The sequence below is a fragment of the Cherax quadricarinatus genome, chromosome 64, assembly GCF_038502225.1.
Source record: "Cherax quadricarinatus isolate ZL_2023a chromosome 64, ASM3850222v1, whole genome shotgun sequence".
Lineage (NCBI taxonomy): Eukaryota > Metazoa > Arthropoda > Malacostraca > Decapoda > Parastacidae > Cherax > Cherax quadricarinatus.
The window spans coordinates 3,426,946-3,442,805 of NC_091355.1; the positions used below are offsets into that span (position 1 = coordinate 3,426,946).

At 38.7% G+C, this 15,860-nt stretch overlaps 1 protein-coding gene across 3 annotated transcripts in view; it reads left to right on the plus strand.

Moving 5' to 3' along the window:
• The window catches only part of LOC128700070 (streptococcal hemagglutinin-like), a 156,606-nt gene that overhangs the window by 77,368 nt on the left and 63,378 nt on the right, over window positions 1-15,860 (plus strand). For all 3 annotated transcript variants that reach the window (XM_070098723.1, XM_070098722.1, XM_053793027.2), the window contains exon 5: window positions 4,837-8,130. In XM_070098723.1, the coding sequence (XP_069954824.1) occupies window positions 4,837-8,130 (3,294 nt within the window). The remainder of the gene's footprint in view (window positions 1-4,836; window positions 8,131-15,860) is intronic.

A 15,860-nucleotide genomic window follows, 5' to 3' on the forward strand; every position in this document is an offset into this window, starting at 1 on the left:
GAGCATGTATAGTCCCTTTATATAAAGGGAAAGGGGACAAAAGAGACTGTAAAAATTATAGAGGAATAAGCTTACTGAGTATACCAGGAAAAGTGTACGGTAGGGTTATAATTGAAAGAATTAGAGGTAAGACAGAATGTAGGATTGCGGATGAGCAAGGAGGTTTTAGAGTGGGTAGGGGATGTGTAGATCAGGTGTTTACATTGAAGCATATATGTGAACAGTATTTAGATAAAGATAGGGAAGTTTTTATTGCATTTATGGATTTAGAAAAGGCATATGATAGAGTGGATAGAGGAGCAATGTGGCAGATGTTGCAAGTATATGGAATAGGTGGTAAGTTATTAAATGCTGTAAAGAGTTTTTATGAGGATAGTGAGGCTCAGGTTAGGGTGTGTAGAAGAGAGGGAGACTACTTCCCGGTAAAAGTAGGTCTTAGACAGGGATGTGTAATGTCACCATGGTTGTTTAATATATTTATAGATGGGGTTGTAAAGGAAGTAAATGCTAGGGTGTTTGGGAGAGGGGTGGGATTAAATTATGGGGAATCAAATTCAAAATGGGAATTGACACAGTTACTTTTTGCTGATGATACTGTGCTTATGGGAGATTCTAAAGAAAAATTGCAAAGGTTAGTGGATGAGTTTGGGAATGTGTGTAAAGGTAGAAAGTTGAAAGTGAACATAGAAAAGAGTAAGGTGATGAGGGTGTCAAATGATTTAGATAAAGAAAAATTGGATATCAAATTGGGGAGGAGGAGTATGGAAGAAGTGAATGTTTTCAGATACTTGGGAGTTGACGTGTCGGCGGATGGATTTATGAAGGATGAGGTTAATCATAGAATTGATGAGGGAAAAAAGGTGAGTGGTGCGTTGAGGTATATGTGGAGTCAAAAAACGTTATCTATGGAGGCAAAGAAGGGAATGTATGAAAGTATAGTAGTACCAACACTCTTATATGGGTGTGAAGCTTGGGTGGTAAATGCAGCAGCGAGGAGACGGTTGGAGGCAGCGGAGATGTCCTGTTTAAGGGCAATGTGTGGTGTAAATATTATGCAGAAAATTCGGAGTGTGGAAATTAGGAGAAGGTGTGGAGTTAATAAAAGTATTAGTCAGAGGGCAGAAGAGGGGTTGTTGAGGTGGTTTGGTCATTTAGAGAGAATGGATCACAGTAGAATGACATGGAAAGCATATAAATCTATAGGGGAAGGAAGGCGGGGTAGGGGTCGTCCTCGAAAGGGTTGGAGAGAGGGGGTAAAGGAGGTTTTGTGGGTAAGGGGCTTGGACTTCCAGCAAGCGTGCGTGAGCGTGTTAGATAGGAGTGAATGGAGACGAATGGTACTTGGGACCTGACGATCTGTTGGAGTGTGAGCAGGGTAATATTTAGTGAAGGGATTCAGGGAAACCGGTTATTTTCATATAGTCGGACTTGAGTCCTGGAAATGGGAAGTACAATGCCTGCACTTTAAAGGAGGGGTTTGGGATATTGGCAGTTTGGAGGGATATGTTGTGTATCTTTATATGTTTATGCTTCTAGACTGTTGTATTCTGAGCACCTCTGCAAAAACAGTGATAATGTGCGAGTGTGGTGAAAGTGTTGAATGATGATGAAAGTATTTTCTTTTTGGGGATTTTCTTTCTTTTTTGGGTCACCCTGCCTCGGTGGGAGACGGCCGACTTGTTGAAAAAAAAAAAAAAAAAATATATATATACACACACACACACACACATATACATATATATATATAAAGACAAAATACATTGACAAAACATTCACAAAAATACGATAGAAAGTAAAACAGCATAGGTAACTCAGAGCTACATCTCGAATACTTCGTCCAGCTCCCCGGTGGTGGGCCGCGTGCCCAGAATGCTGCAGGCATTTCCTCTCTGGATCGCAACACTGAGTCTCTGAGAGAGGAAGATGGTCGCCCTGTGGTCCTTGGTTTCTCTGATGAGCTTTTCACCCAGCTCTATTAGGAACTTTAGAGCACACTTGCCCCATGCTCCAAGGGTCTCCGACCCTATTGGGATGAAGTTATAGCAAGGGGGAAGGTCTTCATATTTGTGGATCTTCTGGGTCTCCCTGTGGCTGGCAGCTCCACCCCCTTCCACTACGGAGAATGGCAAGTAGGTATCTGCCAATGTGGCGGCACATGTGTAGTCCCAGGCAATCTGCTTTCCATCCTTCCAAGGTAGCATAGTGGCTCCATCAGGACGCTTTAGACTTCCGTCAGACCTCTGCACTTGGGGTTCCCGTTGAGCTGGGCAACGGGCTGTGGTGAGGCTTCTCTTTATTATGTCATTGACCTCCTCATGCCTGGCATACTTTCCTTCTGCTGTGTGACACACGAGACCATGAAGTCCGAATTGATCAGCTGTCGCCCTGCCGCAAATACACCTATGTTCGGTGAGGATGGGGGCGGCTAGGCGAACAGCAACACCAATCCGAATGGCCTGTGGGCCTAGTCGAGTGCCCAAGGAGGAATTGGGAACAGCTAACAGGAAATCTCCTGAATGTGGTGCCTTCACTGCCAGGAGACGAGCTTTGTCCTTTCCTGAGGCGTTGGAGAGCATTGTGTTGGCGATTTTTTTATATATAGATATATACACACGCGCACACACACATTTTTTTTTTTTTTAACAAGTCTGCCGTTTCCCACCAAGGCAGGGTTGCCCGAAAAATGAAAACTTTTATCATCACTCACTCCATCACTGTCTTGCCCTTGTGTATGTATGTGTGTATGTATATGCATATGTTTATTTATAGAAGGGAGGGATTTATTGGATCCATAAAAACATAAATACCCCTTTTTCTTTCATTGAAGAGAAGCATTGTGCCCACAGTACCACAGTGGGAGGGACTTCGTACAGTATTTGTCAGACCTTAACACACATTGTAACTGCATACCACAGTGTCACTTTTGTTTCTGCTTGCTATGTAGTACTTTTATACAATATTGTGACACTGATGTTCTCTACCTATAAAAATTCATCTATGTCTTGCCAAGTTGTACATTTCATTGCAGTGTGTCGTCTTGGAGAGTCTAAATGTGGACTCTCCAAGAAGAGACACTGTACCTTTTATTTCTGCATTTTATACACACTTCATCAGTATTGTCAGTGATGACTCGCAAAATCATAATATGATTGTAAGTTCGATGAGCAGAATGAGGTTCGAACCCATGGCAAGCCAGTCCCAAAGCTGAAGCTATTACTCACTTGCCTGCTAGTTTAAAGACTGACTAGCAATGAGCTCAAAACCTCATTCCATTGAGTGAATTGTCACTGGCATCCCATTGCTGTGATGCCAATTTTGTTACTAAATATCTCTAGTGGTGCACCAGATTTTTTTTTTTTTTTTGGCTAGATACAAATTATAAATATATTTCTGGAAATAAATTATAGAAATAATGTTGATCAAAAAATATTTAATGGGAAACTGGATTCAACTATTAAAGGGAAATAATAATTGTAAAACATGAGAAATTTTATACATAGAGGTTTGTGTGAAGGTGATGAATAGTTTTGAAAACTGAGAAATTGAAGAATTGAGACACTTATGCAACGCATGGGAATCTTTATTGAAGAAATGTTTTGCCACACAGTGGCTTCATCAGTCTGGAATATACTATGCAATATCAATTGGAGCAAATTTTTTTTTCATTTGTTACTGCCGTAGTCTTCTAGCACTATTTACAATGACTAGCTCTGATACTACATTTGTTTCTGGGCATAATACTCCTCAAAACATGAAAGTAAGTCACATAATTTGACTATAATAGGTTATCCTAGGTTGATGCTCTATAGTAAACATTTTTGGCTGAATTCCACTGTTAATATAGTATTATGAAATTGTAATAAATTTGGAATGAATAAGGCATCTTTCTGCAATTTCCACACCTTGTTTGCTAATAGGAAAGGTGGTTTTGGAATAACAGATCCTGGTTTCATTCTTTACTTATGCTAATTAAGCAATGTTACCACATGATGCACTGCTTGGTTTTAGATTTTTTTTTAAAGGCATAAAGAGTTTGTCGGAGACCCAAGCAGTTTATCTGAGGTCAAAAATATTGGCAGGTGGCATATTTGAGGGCATGAAAACGTGTGCATAATTAATGTTTGGAGACAGTCATAACCTGTGTACTGGTATGTTGGACACAGTGAAAAGGTTAAGATACCTGTGTTTACAGAATGTGTTCTGTAGAAGAGGAAAATGAAAAAATGAAAGTCTTTTCTACTTTCTTTTTGATAATTTATTACAGAAACAACAACACTTGACAAAACAGATGTTTGCAAATTAAATAAAAGCTGGTTAGTGTGTTTTCGTTTATCCTGGACCATTATCAAATATATATTAACAATAATCCAGGAGTAACCAAAGTATCCAGGTTCTTGTTGCTGATTTGTAGGCTTGTGATTTGTTACAGTCACGGTATTGTGGATTTCATTTTTTGCAGTAAATGAAACAGCCAGTTTAAAATCATGTAATATTTTGCTAATGTAATTAAAATGCTTATTTCCACACCAGTCACATAATTGCATACAGGGTTCCTCTACACCTAGTTTGCACTAAATGTCTTTATGCCTGAAAGAAGTATTCTTGACATTCTTGAGTTTACTCCAGTGCATGCAGGGGTTTTCTCGTCTAAAAGATCATATATCTGACTGACTTCAGAGGCTCACTGGCAAATTCCTAAATTTTGTCAAAATATTGACCTCTGACCTGTAGTTATACTGTATAAATTTATACTAGTATACAGAGTACGTTAGATTTTTTGTACCATGTTTTCACTGTAAATTATGTTGTATTGATATTCATGTTCTTATTTAACAGGCCTGGGCAACATCCCCAAGTACCTGAATTCTTCAGTGATGATCAATAAGGTCTCACACTCACCGGAGAAGTTGCCCTCCCTTCGTCATGAAGATTCTAATGAAAAAGGTGTTAAGAAATTGGATGTTCTTAAGCATACTGTGTGTACAGATTTAGCAAGCTTAAAAGCAAATTCTGATATCACCATCCACAGTGTGACTAAGAATGAAACATTGAGTTATAGTAAATCCAGTGATGGTGAGAGTAGGAGCCCAAATAAATGTAAAAGTGAAGTGACCAAAGTGGGGAGAGTGACTCACTTGGATGTGAATGATAGAAAAGCATTGCAGGAGGCACTCAAGAGCTCGCAGAGCTCTAACAAAAAGAATGATACTCACCAAAGCAGTATGCATGATCTTTTAAAACGCTTTAACTCTATAGACAGTTCAACTACAGTGCCTGTGTCTTCTCAGTCTGAGAGTACAAACAGCACCTCTGGAGTGAAAGTGGAATCCAAAGTCACTGAAGCTCCAGAAAAGGTGAAACATGAGGTGAAAAGTGATGAAAAAACTGAAAATAAAGACCCACACATAACAAGTGTTAATTCATCAAACAGCTGTGATACTAGTGTTAAAATGGAACCTGAACAAACAAAGGTTTTAGGACAGGCTAAAGGCCCAGACTTTCCTGGCAATGTGGTATTGATAAAAGGTGAAGTAGAAAGTCCAGATGGAACTCCAAAAGGGGAACATGGTAGTGGACAGGGTGGAGAAGACTCTGGAATAGAGTCTATGGATGCCCTTTCAGAGAAAAGCCCAAACCAGAGTGACCAAAGTCCTAGTAGAAGAGATGACAAAGAATGTGAGACATTTCCTGATAAAAGTTCAAGTGAAAGAACTGTAAAGAGTGAACCTGCTAATGATTGTACATCAAATGATGCGTCAATTGTGTCAGGAAATGTCACTCAAGAACCTAGAGTGAGTGCCAAAGTTGAGATAAAGTCAGAACCTCTGGAATTAGATCAAAATGAAAGAGAAGTTCAACACAGAATTTCTGATAGTGAACTAGACAGCACAAAATGTAGTTCCAAAACATGTGAATCTCTGGTTGATATTGAAACAAAGATAGCAGTCAGTAAAGAAAATGATATAGTTGAAGCACATTCTGCTTCCCAGAAATCTTTCTCAAAAAGTGAAGAGCAACACCTGGAGTCTGTTGATGATATAACTATTCCATCAGAAATATTGCCAATACCTTTGGCTGAAATAAAATGTGAACCTATATGTGCAGAGGCATCTCCTGGCACAGCTGTTGAGTCAACAGAGTGTGAGACCAGTTTATCATCATTTTCACTTCAACCAACTTCCCATTCTGCATCGACATCACCAGTCAGTTCTTCATTATTAGTATCAACTTACTCGCCTAGTTTTTCATCCACTTCTCAGTTTACTATGTCAGGAACATCTTCGCCAAGTTCATTAAGTGTGTCCACATCCTCATCAGTGTCTTCAAATTTTCTGTCCACTTCGCCACAGAGTTCTATAGTCTCTTGTTCTTATTCATCACCAAGAAGTTCACCATCATTGTATACTACATATTCACCAGTCACTTCATCTTCCACAGTTGTAAATCCCACCATTCACAGTTCAACTAATACAAGCCTCTTGGCCCTTACAACTTCCAGTTCATCAGTAACTAGTGTTACTGTTCCAGCTCTTACTGTATTTAGTTCTTCTGCTCCCTGTTCTCCCACACCCACTAGTCATAATTCTTCTTATACTTTAGATACACACAGTCTTACCATACCAAACTGTACTACTTTTACTTCTGTCACAACTGCATCTGGTCCTACCATTACCACTACCACTCATACTCCTGTTACAAATATTTCATTGATTCCTACAGTGCCTCACTCTCCAAAGACAGTAACTACAGCAACTGTCAGTTCAGTGTCAAAACCATCACTACTTGCAATAACACTGACTAGACCACAAACAAGTTGTGCACCTTCACAGCTCTCTTCCACCCATGTTGCATCTTTGTCAGCTGTTGATAAGGTACCTACATTATCATCTCTGGACCTGAGCAGTAGTATATCCACTTCATCCTCGAGCAGTAGCCAGCCTACAACAACAAACACAACAACTGTGGCAACATCAGCATCAGGTGCCAAGGTGGTAACTTTAAAGCCTAGCACAAATCAAGGTCAAGTTAGTACCCCCCTAAACCTCCCTCCAGGGACAACTTTTCGGTTAGTGGCCCTACCAGGTAACAGTGCCATGGCTCCCACCACCAGTGCAGTTAAGGTAGTGGTGTCACCAGTAAAAGGCCCGCTGAGCCAGCAGGTGACATCAGGAATTGGCAGCATGACAGTGGTGACGGTTAAGCCAGTGGTTATGGCAACAGGTGGGGCCAAGAACAGTCACTTGTTACAAACCCTCTCAGTTAATAAGAATGAAGAATCTAGTCCTCCCTCCCTTCTCAAGGCTCACTTAACTGCTCCAACTCTCACCACATCATCTCATGCTGTGGCTACCTCAGTCACCAGTTCTGCTGCAGTGCCCATTGTGTCCAGCACAATGGCAAATGGAGATGATACAGAAGACTTGGATTTTGTTGGCTTCTCTAATTCACCTCGAATTAAGTTATTACATCCAGGTGAACTAAAGAGAGAAATTTCAAGGCCAGAGATAATTGAAAGTAGACTACTAGAGTCTTGCAAAAGTCCAGAAGTGCTGTCTCCAACAGGTGATGAACCAACTCCAATGAGAGTACACCCTCCACTCTACACTTATGGAAACAGAGAAAGAAAAAAAGATGTTGAATCAGATGCTGAAGATAAAGACAAAGAAGAGGCTAAGAATATTTCTGAGTGTGAAGGACACACTGATATAAAAAATAGTGACATTTTGGAAATGGATAAGGAAAAAGATGATTGTGTTGGTGTTAAGTCTAAAACCAAAGATAAGAAGTTCGATGCACTTTCCATAGAGATACCACCAGCGGATCCCACCCTTCCAGATGATAAACGACTTACAAGGAGCACCAGGCAAAGTATAAGGTTAGCTAGCCCAAAAGTGAATAGTCCAGGGGCAGAATTGAGTCCTAAAGTAGATAGAAGAAGTCCTGCAAGTGTGCTGTCTATGGGGAAGCCAAGCCCTGTCCCAGTGTTGCGGCCGAGTGTCAGTCCTGCCACTAGAGGTACCAAGAGACGTAGACATGAATCAGAAAGCAGCAGTGCCTCGAGTATTAATGATGATACCCAGGAACCAGCTGCAAAGTCCACTAGAAGAAAACCTCCTGATAAAACTGCAGGTGAGAAGTGTTAAAATAATTAAATGTCCTTAAGCAGCTCCTGTCCCTGCCTGTTCATAAGTATGATGGATAGATAGATGTAGACTTGTACAGGTGGATATAGCTAGCATTAAATGACCTATGAAAATGGTGGTATGATGGAAAACCTCCAGGGAGGTCATGTGTGGAAGGTAGGTCATTATGCTTCATATTCTGTGCATGCTAATCAATATGCTTTAATTGTGATTGTTGCTATGCTAAATTATTATGCTGTGCTTCCAGGATTGATTTTCTGTATATATGCATGTGATTTTGTGTTAATACTCTACCTGTTGATAGTCACAGGAGTAGAGATATGTTTATGTCGTCTTTAATTAATTTAACATTAGTCGAGAGAATTCTTAATTTTCAAGTGATTTCAGAACACAATATGGTACCTCCTATTGGGGCCCAGTCCAATCATCTTTCAAGATTTGTAAATTGATATTATTTTTTAATTTAAAATTGTTGCCTCGTGTTCTCTGTCATGTTGGTTAAAAATATCTCAAACTACTTTTAATGTGAAATTGAGACACATGTGCAACATCTGGGTATCTTTATAGTAGACGTTTCGCCATCCAGTGGCTTTATCAATACAAATTCCCTCAACCTAGCAGTAGGTGCGAAGAGCACCTACTGCTAGGTTGAGGGACTGATTACCTCATCTTCTGTACATAGTTCTCCTGTCTTCAAGTTATGTCCTGGAATTTGTATTGATAAAGCCACTGGATGGCGAAACGTATACTATAAAGATACCCAGATGTTGCACGTGTCTCAATTTCATCTTGTCGGTATTGTATACCATTCTTGTACTTTTAATGTGGTTCTTTATTGTGGTCTTATCCTGTCTTCCAGCTAGGTTATTTTTAAAATTTGTAATCTTTGTAATCACATTTTTTAACTGAAATAAATTTTTCCTTTTTTTACTTATTACATTTTATCCATATACATGTACTGTACTTTTTAATGCTCACACACCATACTGAACCTTTGTATTCTGACTTAGGATTCATATACTTTATAAACAGAATGTTCAGAATTTCTTCAACTATATATAGTATTTGAAAGCTAATTTTAAAGTTACTAGGACTTGGAGTCTCTACAGCCTTGATATTGTCCTCTGGAGAGAGGTTATTTATAATCATCATAAGATCTTTTTCTGTCTTATAGGCTTATAACATTTTGTCAGTCTACCTAATGTTTGTTTCCACTCTTACCCTTTTCCATTATGGTAGGCTAAAATAATTCTGCATCACAGTTAAGCATCATGTATTTATATTCAAGGGTCAAAACTACTGCTGGCCCCTCCTCCCAGATGACTTTGGCAAAGTCAGTGATTTCTGGCCTCTTTGGCCTTACCATATCTACTCTTGAAGCTGAGTGCTAAGTTTGCCCTCGCCTCTTACTCTTCCAGGTCATTCCACTTCTCAACCACCCTGAGCCCAGAGGTACTTCTTTGCATCCCTAGGATTCTTCTGTGACTTAAGCTTCTTCTGGTTCGTGTGATCCTGGAACTCTTAATTCAACCTGTCTCTATCTGTACTATCAATTCCTCTTAGCAGTTTGTTCAGTAATTATGTCCTCTCTTGTCCTTCTTTGCCAAGGTCACCAGATTCATAAAAAACATTGTAAGCTCCTCTCTTCTATGTGCGGGTTATTTGTGTATCACCAGATTCAGTTTCTTCAACTTTGCTGCCCCAGTGCATTTCCTTCAGTTCTGGTACTAGCCTGGATGCAAACCTTGGACCTGTTTTCCAGCTTCTGCATGTGCTTGACCAGGTGTAGGCTCTGTTGTGGTCACACACTCAGTGACTGGCTTAACATACGTTGCATATAAAGTTTGAAGGCTTCTTTGTTGAAATTCCTGAATGCTGTTCTGAGGTTTTGGTAATCATGTATATGCAGCTCACATTATACAATTTGTGTAATTGCAGCTATATCCTTGTTATATTTACTTAAGGTCTTTTTCACTCTTGAAATTTTCAACTTCTCTTCACCCATGCTGTACTGTGTCTGCCCTCCCCCTTCAAATTGCATGACCTTGCATTTGTTTGGAATAAATTTAGAAGCCACTTGTTTGACCGCATCTGCAGCCTGTTGAGGTATCCTTGAAGTTCTTCACTTCCTCTTCCTCTCTTGTTCTTATTCTAATTAGTTTTACAACAGCAGTCAGTGACATAGAGCTCAATCCCTTCAGGTAGGTCATTAATATAGATTAAAAACAGTAGTGGTCCCAGCATTGAATCTTGAGGAACCCCACTCGTTACTCTCTCCCAGTCTGATTTCTCACCCTATACTGTTGTTATGCTTTGTCATTCAAGTACTCCTTGACCCACTGGAGCATTCTGCCTTTTAACCCAGCCTGTTCCTCTAAGTTCTAAACTAAACTCTGGTGTTGTACTGTGTCAAATGATTGTTTACAATCTCAAGAAGATTCATCTCATCCAGCCCTGTATTTCTTGTTATTAATCTGTGACTCTGTCAAAGAGTTCCAGACAGGATTTTTAATCCCTAAAACTGTGCTGGGTTTCTGTAAAGAATCTTACCCTCCAAGTGAGAGATACTGACCTGTAATTCAGTACCTTTTTATTTTCTTTAACACACTGGCCATCTACTTAGGTAGGGTGACCTGAAAAAGAAGAAACACTTTCACTTTCATCCACTCCATCACTGTCTTGTTAGAGGCATTCCGACATTACAGCTCAGGTGCCCTCCAAATTTCAGTATCCCCACCCCTCCTCCAGAGTGCAGGCACTATACTTCTCACCTCCAGGACTTAAGCCTGGTTAACCAGGTTCTCTGAAGCCCTTCATAAATGTTACCTTGCTCACACTTCAACATCGCATCATATCATAAAAACCACTTGCCTCCACTCCTGTCTAACACGCACATGCATGCCTGTTGGATGTCCAAGCGCCTCCATGGATAACGTTCTTTGTCTCCACAGATGCCTCACTACACCACCCACCTTTTTCCTATCATCAGTTCTATGGTTCACCTCGTCATTCATAAACCCATCTGCCAACAAGTCCACTCCCAAATATCTGACCACATTAACTTTCTTTATACTCCCTCCCTCCTTCTGAAATCCAATCTTTCATTTTGCAATTGTTTTTTGTTACTCATCACCTTGCTCTTTCTTATGTTCACTTTTAATTTCCTTGTTTTACATGCCCTCCCAATTTTGTCTAACAACCTTGGCAACTTCTCTTCAGAATGTCCCAAAAGTACTTCCTGTCTGTCACCATTTTTTTTTCCCCCTTTAAATAGGGATCACATTTACATTTCCTGTGTTCAGGTAGTTGTCCTCATTGGAAAGATTGGTTTGAATACCATTTCTAGTAGGTCACAGTTGTTTTGATGTGTTATCTAGTCCCATTTCTTTTATTACATCTGGCTCATTTGGTATTATCACATGTTTTGTTGATGCTCTATTGCACCTGTTATGATCTGACTACAGTGCCTTTCCATACCTCTCCACTTTCCTCTGTGAAGATTTCTCTGAACATTTTATTAGGTACTTCACATTCTTCTGGCATTCCCTGTCAGACACCTTTTCTCAGCCTTATCATTTGGTCCTTCAGTCATCTTTTTTCTTATGTAGCTGTGGCATAATTTTGGTTCAGGTTTGGTCTTTGATGCTGTACCATCTTCACACCATCTTTCTTTCTCTTCTTAATCTTGTATATGTATTTGTTTTTAACTGCTTGTTTCTCAGCACCCGTTGGCGCCTCTGCTTTCCTGATTAAACCATCCACTCTGTTTTTCCTGTTTCTATTCTTAATGTTTGGTATGAATCTTCCCTATGCCTCTTGGTACTTTGACACTTTACCTCCATTCTTCCTTGTATACCTTTGTCTTCCAGTTTCCTCTCCTGTTTCATTTCACTCAGAAATTTCTTATGCCATCATAATGACACTCCCCATCTATAATCCCATTTTTGTTGCTTGCTTCCTCCATTTATTATTTCTCCATTCCCTTTTCCACCAGGTACTCAAAATTTAGTACATGACTGCTGACTATTGTTGGTTCCTTTTGAGTAATTTCTGCTGTGTTGTGTGTGTGTGATTGTGTGTGTGGGTGTGCTCACTCATATGTGGGTGCGTGTTGGGGTGGGGGGTGCATGGTTGTGGGTGTGTTGGTGTACTCGCATTGCAATATGTGGCTGCAGGAGTTGAGTCACAGTTCCTGGCCCTGCTGCTTTGCTGGTTGCTACTAGGTCCTCTCCTGGCTCTAAGAGTCTGGGTGCACTGGTATGGGTGTGTTAGTGTAAGTGTGTGAGGGGTGTGTGGGGGTGGGGTAGGTGGATGTGGGTGTATGGATGCAGGCTCGCATGTTATTTTAGACCTCAGAGACTCTCGTGCACTTAAATGAACTTGTGTAATCATATAATTTACAAAATTTTAATACTTATAATTATTAAGAGTATGTATATATTGTAAGTATTTGTATTTTACATGTGCTTGTATTTTATTTCTTGTGGGTACTTTAAATCAATTTTTTTTTTATTATTTTTATTGCCTATCTACATTGTATAGTGAAAGTACATGAAGAGCTGTGTCTGATTTCTGTATTGGCATGTCTAAGACATTGTGTCTGATATGTCCTGATTTATTGACTGATACAATGCCAATTATGGGAAAATATTTTCTACATTATTCTTAGTGGCTTTTGCATCTGTAGTACTCTGAATTTTAGTCATCTTTTATGTATATCATGGTTTTATCTAGTAAAACAAACTGTTGAAGTTGATTTAACGAGTGTTTGTCACTAGCACAAAAATTGTAAAATAGACCTTCAATATAATGAGTCCAAAGCTATTCAGAATTGAATTGATCTTGATGATCATTTAGACCCTGAAATTTGCAGCATTATAGTCTGCTAAAAATGTTTGTTTTTCCACATTTATCACTCGCATAAAGTTAGCTAAGCAGTGAAATGGAAGTAACTGTGAATTCACCCACTGTGCTTGGAGTGTTAAGTGATTACTCCTAAGTCTATTTTTCTACAATGCTGTGGCTATAAAGAGTTTCCAGTCACCTGACTGAGTAACTGTGTCTTACATTTTGTTGGTCAAACATTGATCTCGTTCAGTAGCTGTCGAGTAAAATAAACGAAAACATCCAAGTGTTATGCTAAACATGTGTCATTAGTATATTCGTTAATGTAATACAAACCATTATAGCACAGAAAAGTCTAGACAGCAAATTGGAAACTATGTACAGTCATTTTAATTTCCTTTGATTCCCTATCCTCTTCAAGGATAAGCACTGTACACAGAGAGGTGTATATATACAATGAGAGTTTTCTTTAATTCCTATTTTAGAGATTACAGAACAGTATTCTTGACTGATAAACAGATTTTATGCAGTATTAATGAATTTTACCTAATTGATTGTCTTTAAACTCAGTTAATCAGCCTACCAGCCATCCTCATTACTTTCTCTAAATAACAAAAAATTTTTAATATCTGATATAATTTTTTTTTTTTCAAACAAGTTTAACCCTTAAACTGTCCAAACATAGATCTACATTCACTTGCGTAGCAATCCAAACGTAGATCTACTTTTTTTTTTTTTTTTTTTTTTTTTACATTTGAAAACGCAGAAAATAAAATGTAGATCTATGTTCGGAGCACTACGCGAGTGAATGTAGATATATGTTTGGACAGTTTAACCTTTTCGGGGTCGGCAGACCCTCTCCTAAACTTGTTCTCAGGGTCGGAAATTTTTTGAAAAAAAAAAAAATTCTTATGAAACGATAGAGAACCTTTTTCTGATCATAATGACATCAAAATTATGAAATTTGATGGAAAACTTACGGAATTATGCTCTCGCGAAGTTAGTGGTCTCGACAGTGTTTACGCATCGGCGATTTTGCCCACTTTGAGACCTATTTTCGGCCAATTCCAATGTACCAGTCGACAAAAATCGTGACTATTTTGCTAGAACGCTATTTTTTCTATCGAATGAGTACAAGAAACCACACATTTACTGATTTCAACTATCCAATAAAGTGGTCAGAAATTGGCAGTTTTGCCAATTTCACACACATTTCAAAAAATGCCAATTTCCAAATAGGGTCCAGAATAAACAAGACAGACATTCGTGGCACTAAAATAAAAATTTTTCTGTTCATTAGTCACATCTCCAAGCCTCTTACATTTCTTTTCCTTTCTACATTGAATTTTCATTCTCACAAAAAAATAGAAGATTTACTGTTATGCAGACTACTGCATTAGTGTAGAAATGGTATAAATAATATCAGCGCACTTGTGAAAGAATATTAGACTCACCAGCTGACATGTATTGGATGGTGGCATGATTTGTTTACTTTTGAACTTTGGCAAAAATCGAACATTTCTGCTATTTTGAGCTCAATTTCAAGGTACTTTTCATTGTGAAACCAATCAAAATCATCTCAATTTCTGTAATATATCTTCCATTCTACAAAATGAGACCAGGAAAACTAGAATACAACCATTTAATAGCATACAAAAATACACTGCAAAGTAGCTGTTTTAAAGCAAGAACACGGTCGTAGTTTTTTTTTTTCTCATAATGCGCTGTGTGCTGCAGGATTTTTTGTATACTGTGCACACTGACCACATAGACCCATTCTTTCATATGTAGGCCTACCAGCTTTCTCTCGCTAGATTTGAAGGAGCTAGAATTTATGCGTACTAGTACGGCTCCAACCCTGGTGTGCAAGCCGTACTAGTACGGCACCAACCCTGAAAGGGTTAAGGGTTAAAAACCATTGTTAGAAAAAACTAGTAAACTAATTTGAAGTAGAACAATACAAGTGGAAACTGACAGATCCATTGCTAATCATAATGAAATGTGCCAAGTAAAACATATCTATAAAGAGGGCAATAAGATCAGTAGGCTACAAAACATTGTCGCTGTTTGACTAAGGCTAAGTTAAAAGCATCTTTGGCAGTTCACTTTGTTCAGAGAAGTTTATTCACATGAAATGTAAAATGAGGACAGGAGCCACACACTAAAACATTATATTTATGTATTCAAACATCCAGCCCCTTTGAGATATGGCCAAACAAACCATACAAGAACTGGTAAATCATCACTTTGTTATTGATATCTGAAATCTTGAGGGTATCCACACTTCGCACTGGCTAGATGGATGAACTTGTTTTACGAGATTCTTAACCTGTAGTGATAATGATAATATTTTAGTATTGTATTTACATATTACATTAAGTAGATGATCGTCTATAAAACGAAATTGTAATACAGCATATGAAATGACTGTAATACCGTAATGGCATATGTAGCTATGCCCAGTGAGGGCTAACAAAGACCCACTGTGACTCTTAATTGATTTTTTTGCTGCTGCTCACAGGATGAGTTGTGGGTGCACAATAAATAGCTGTTTGGCAGCATAAAGTGTTTTGCTACAGGCTGTGTAATGTTGATGCACATTGTTAATAAAATTTAATGTACCATTCCTTCAAAAAATGTTTGTATACATTATATTTGTATATATGAGTAATAGTATTATTAGTGTCAATATTATTAGTAGCATTAGTATTAGCCCTTAAATTGTCCAAACATAGATCTACGTTTGCTTGCGTAGTGCTCCGAACGTAGATCTACATTTTTTACAATCTTTCTTATGGAGAAAATCAAGGTCGGAGTCCTATGCGTACAAACATAGATCTACGTTTGGACAGTTTAAGGGTTAATATTAGT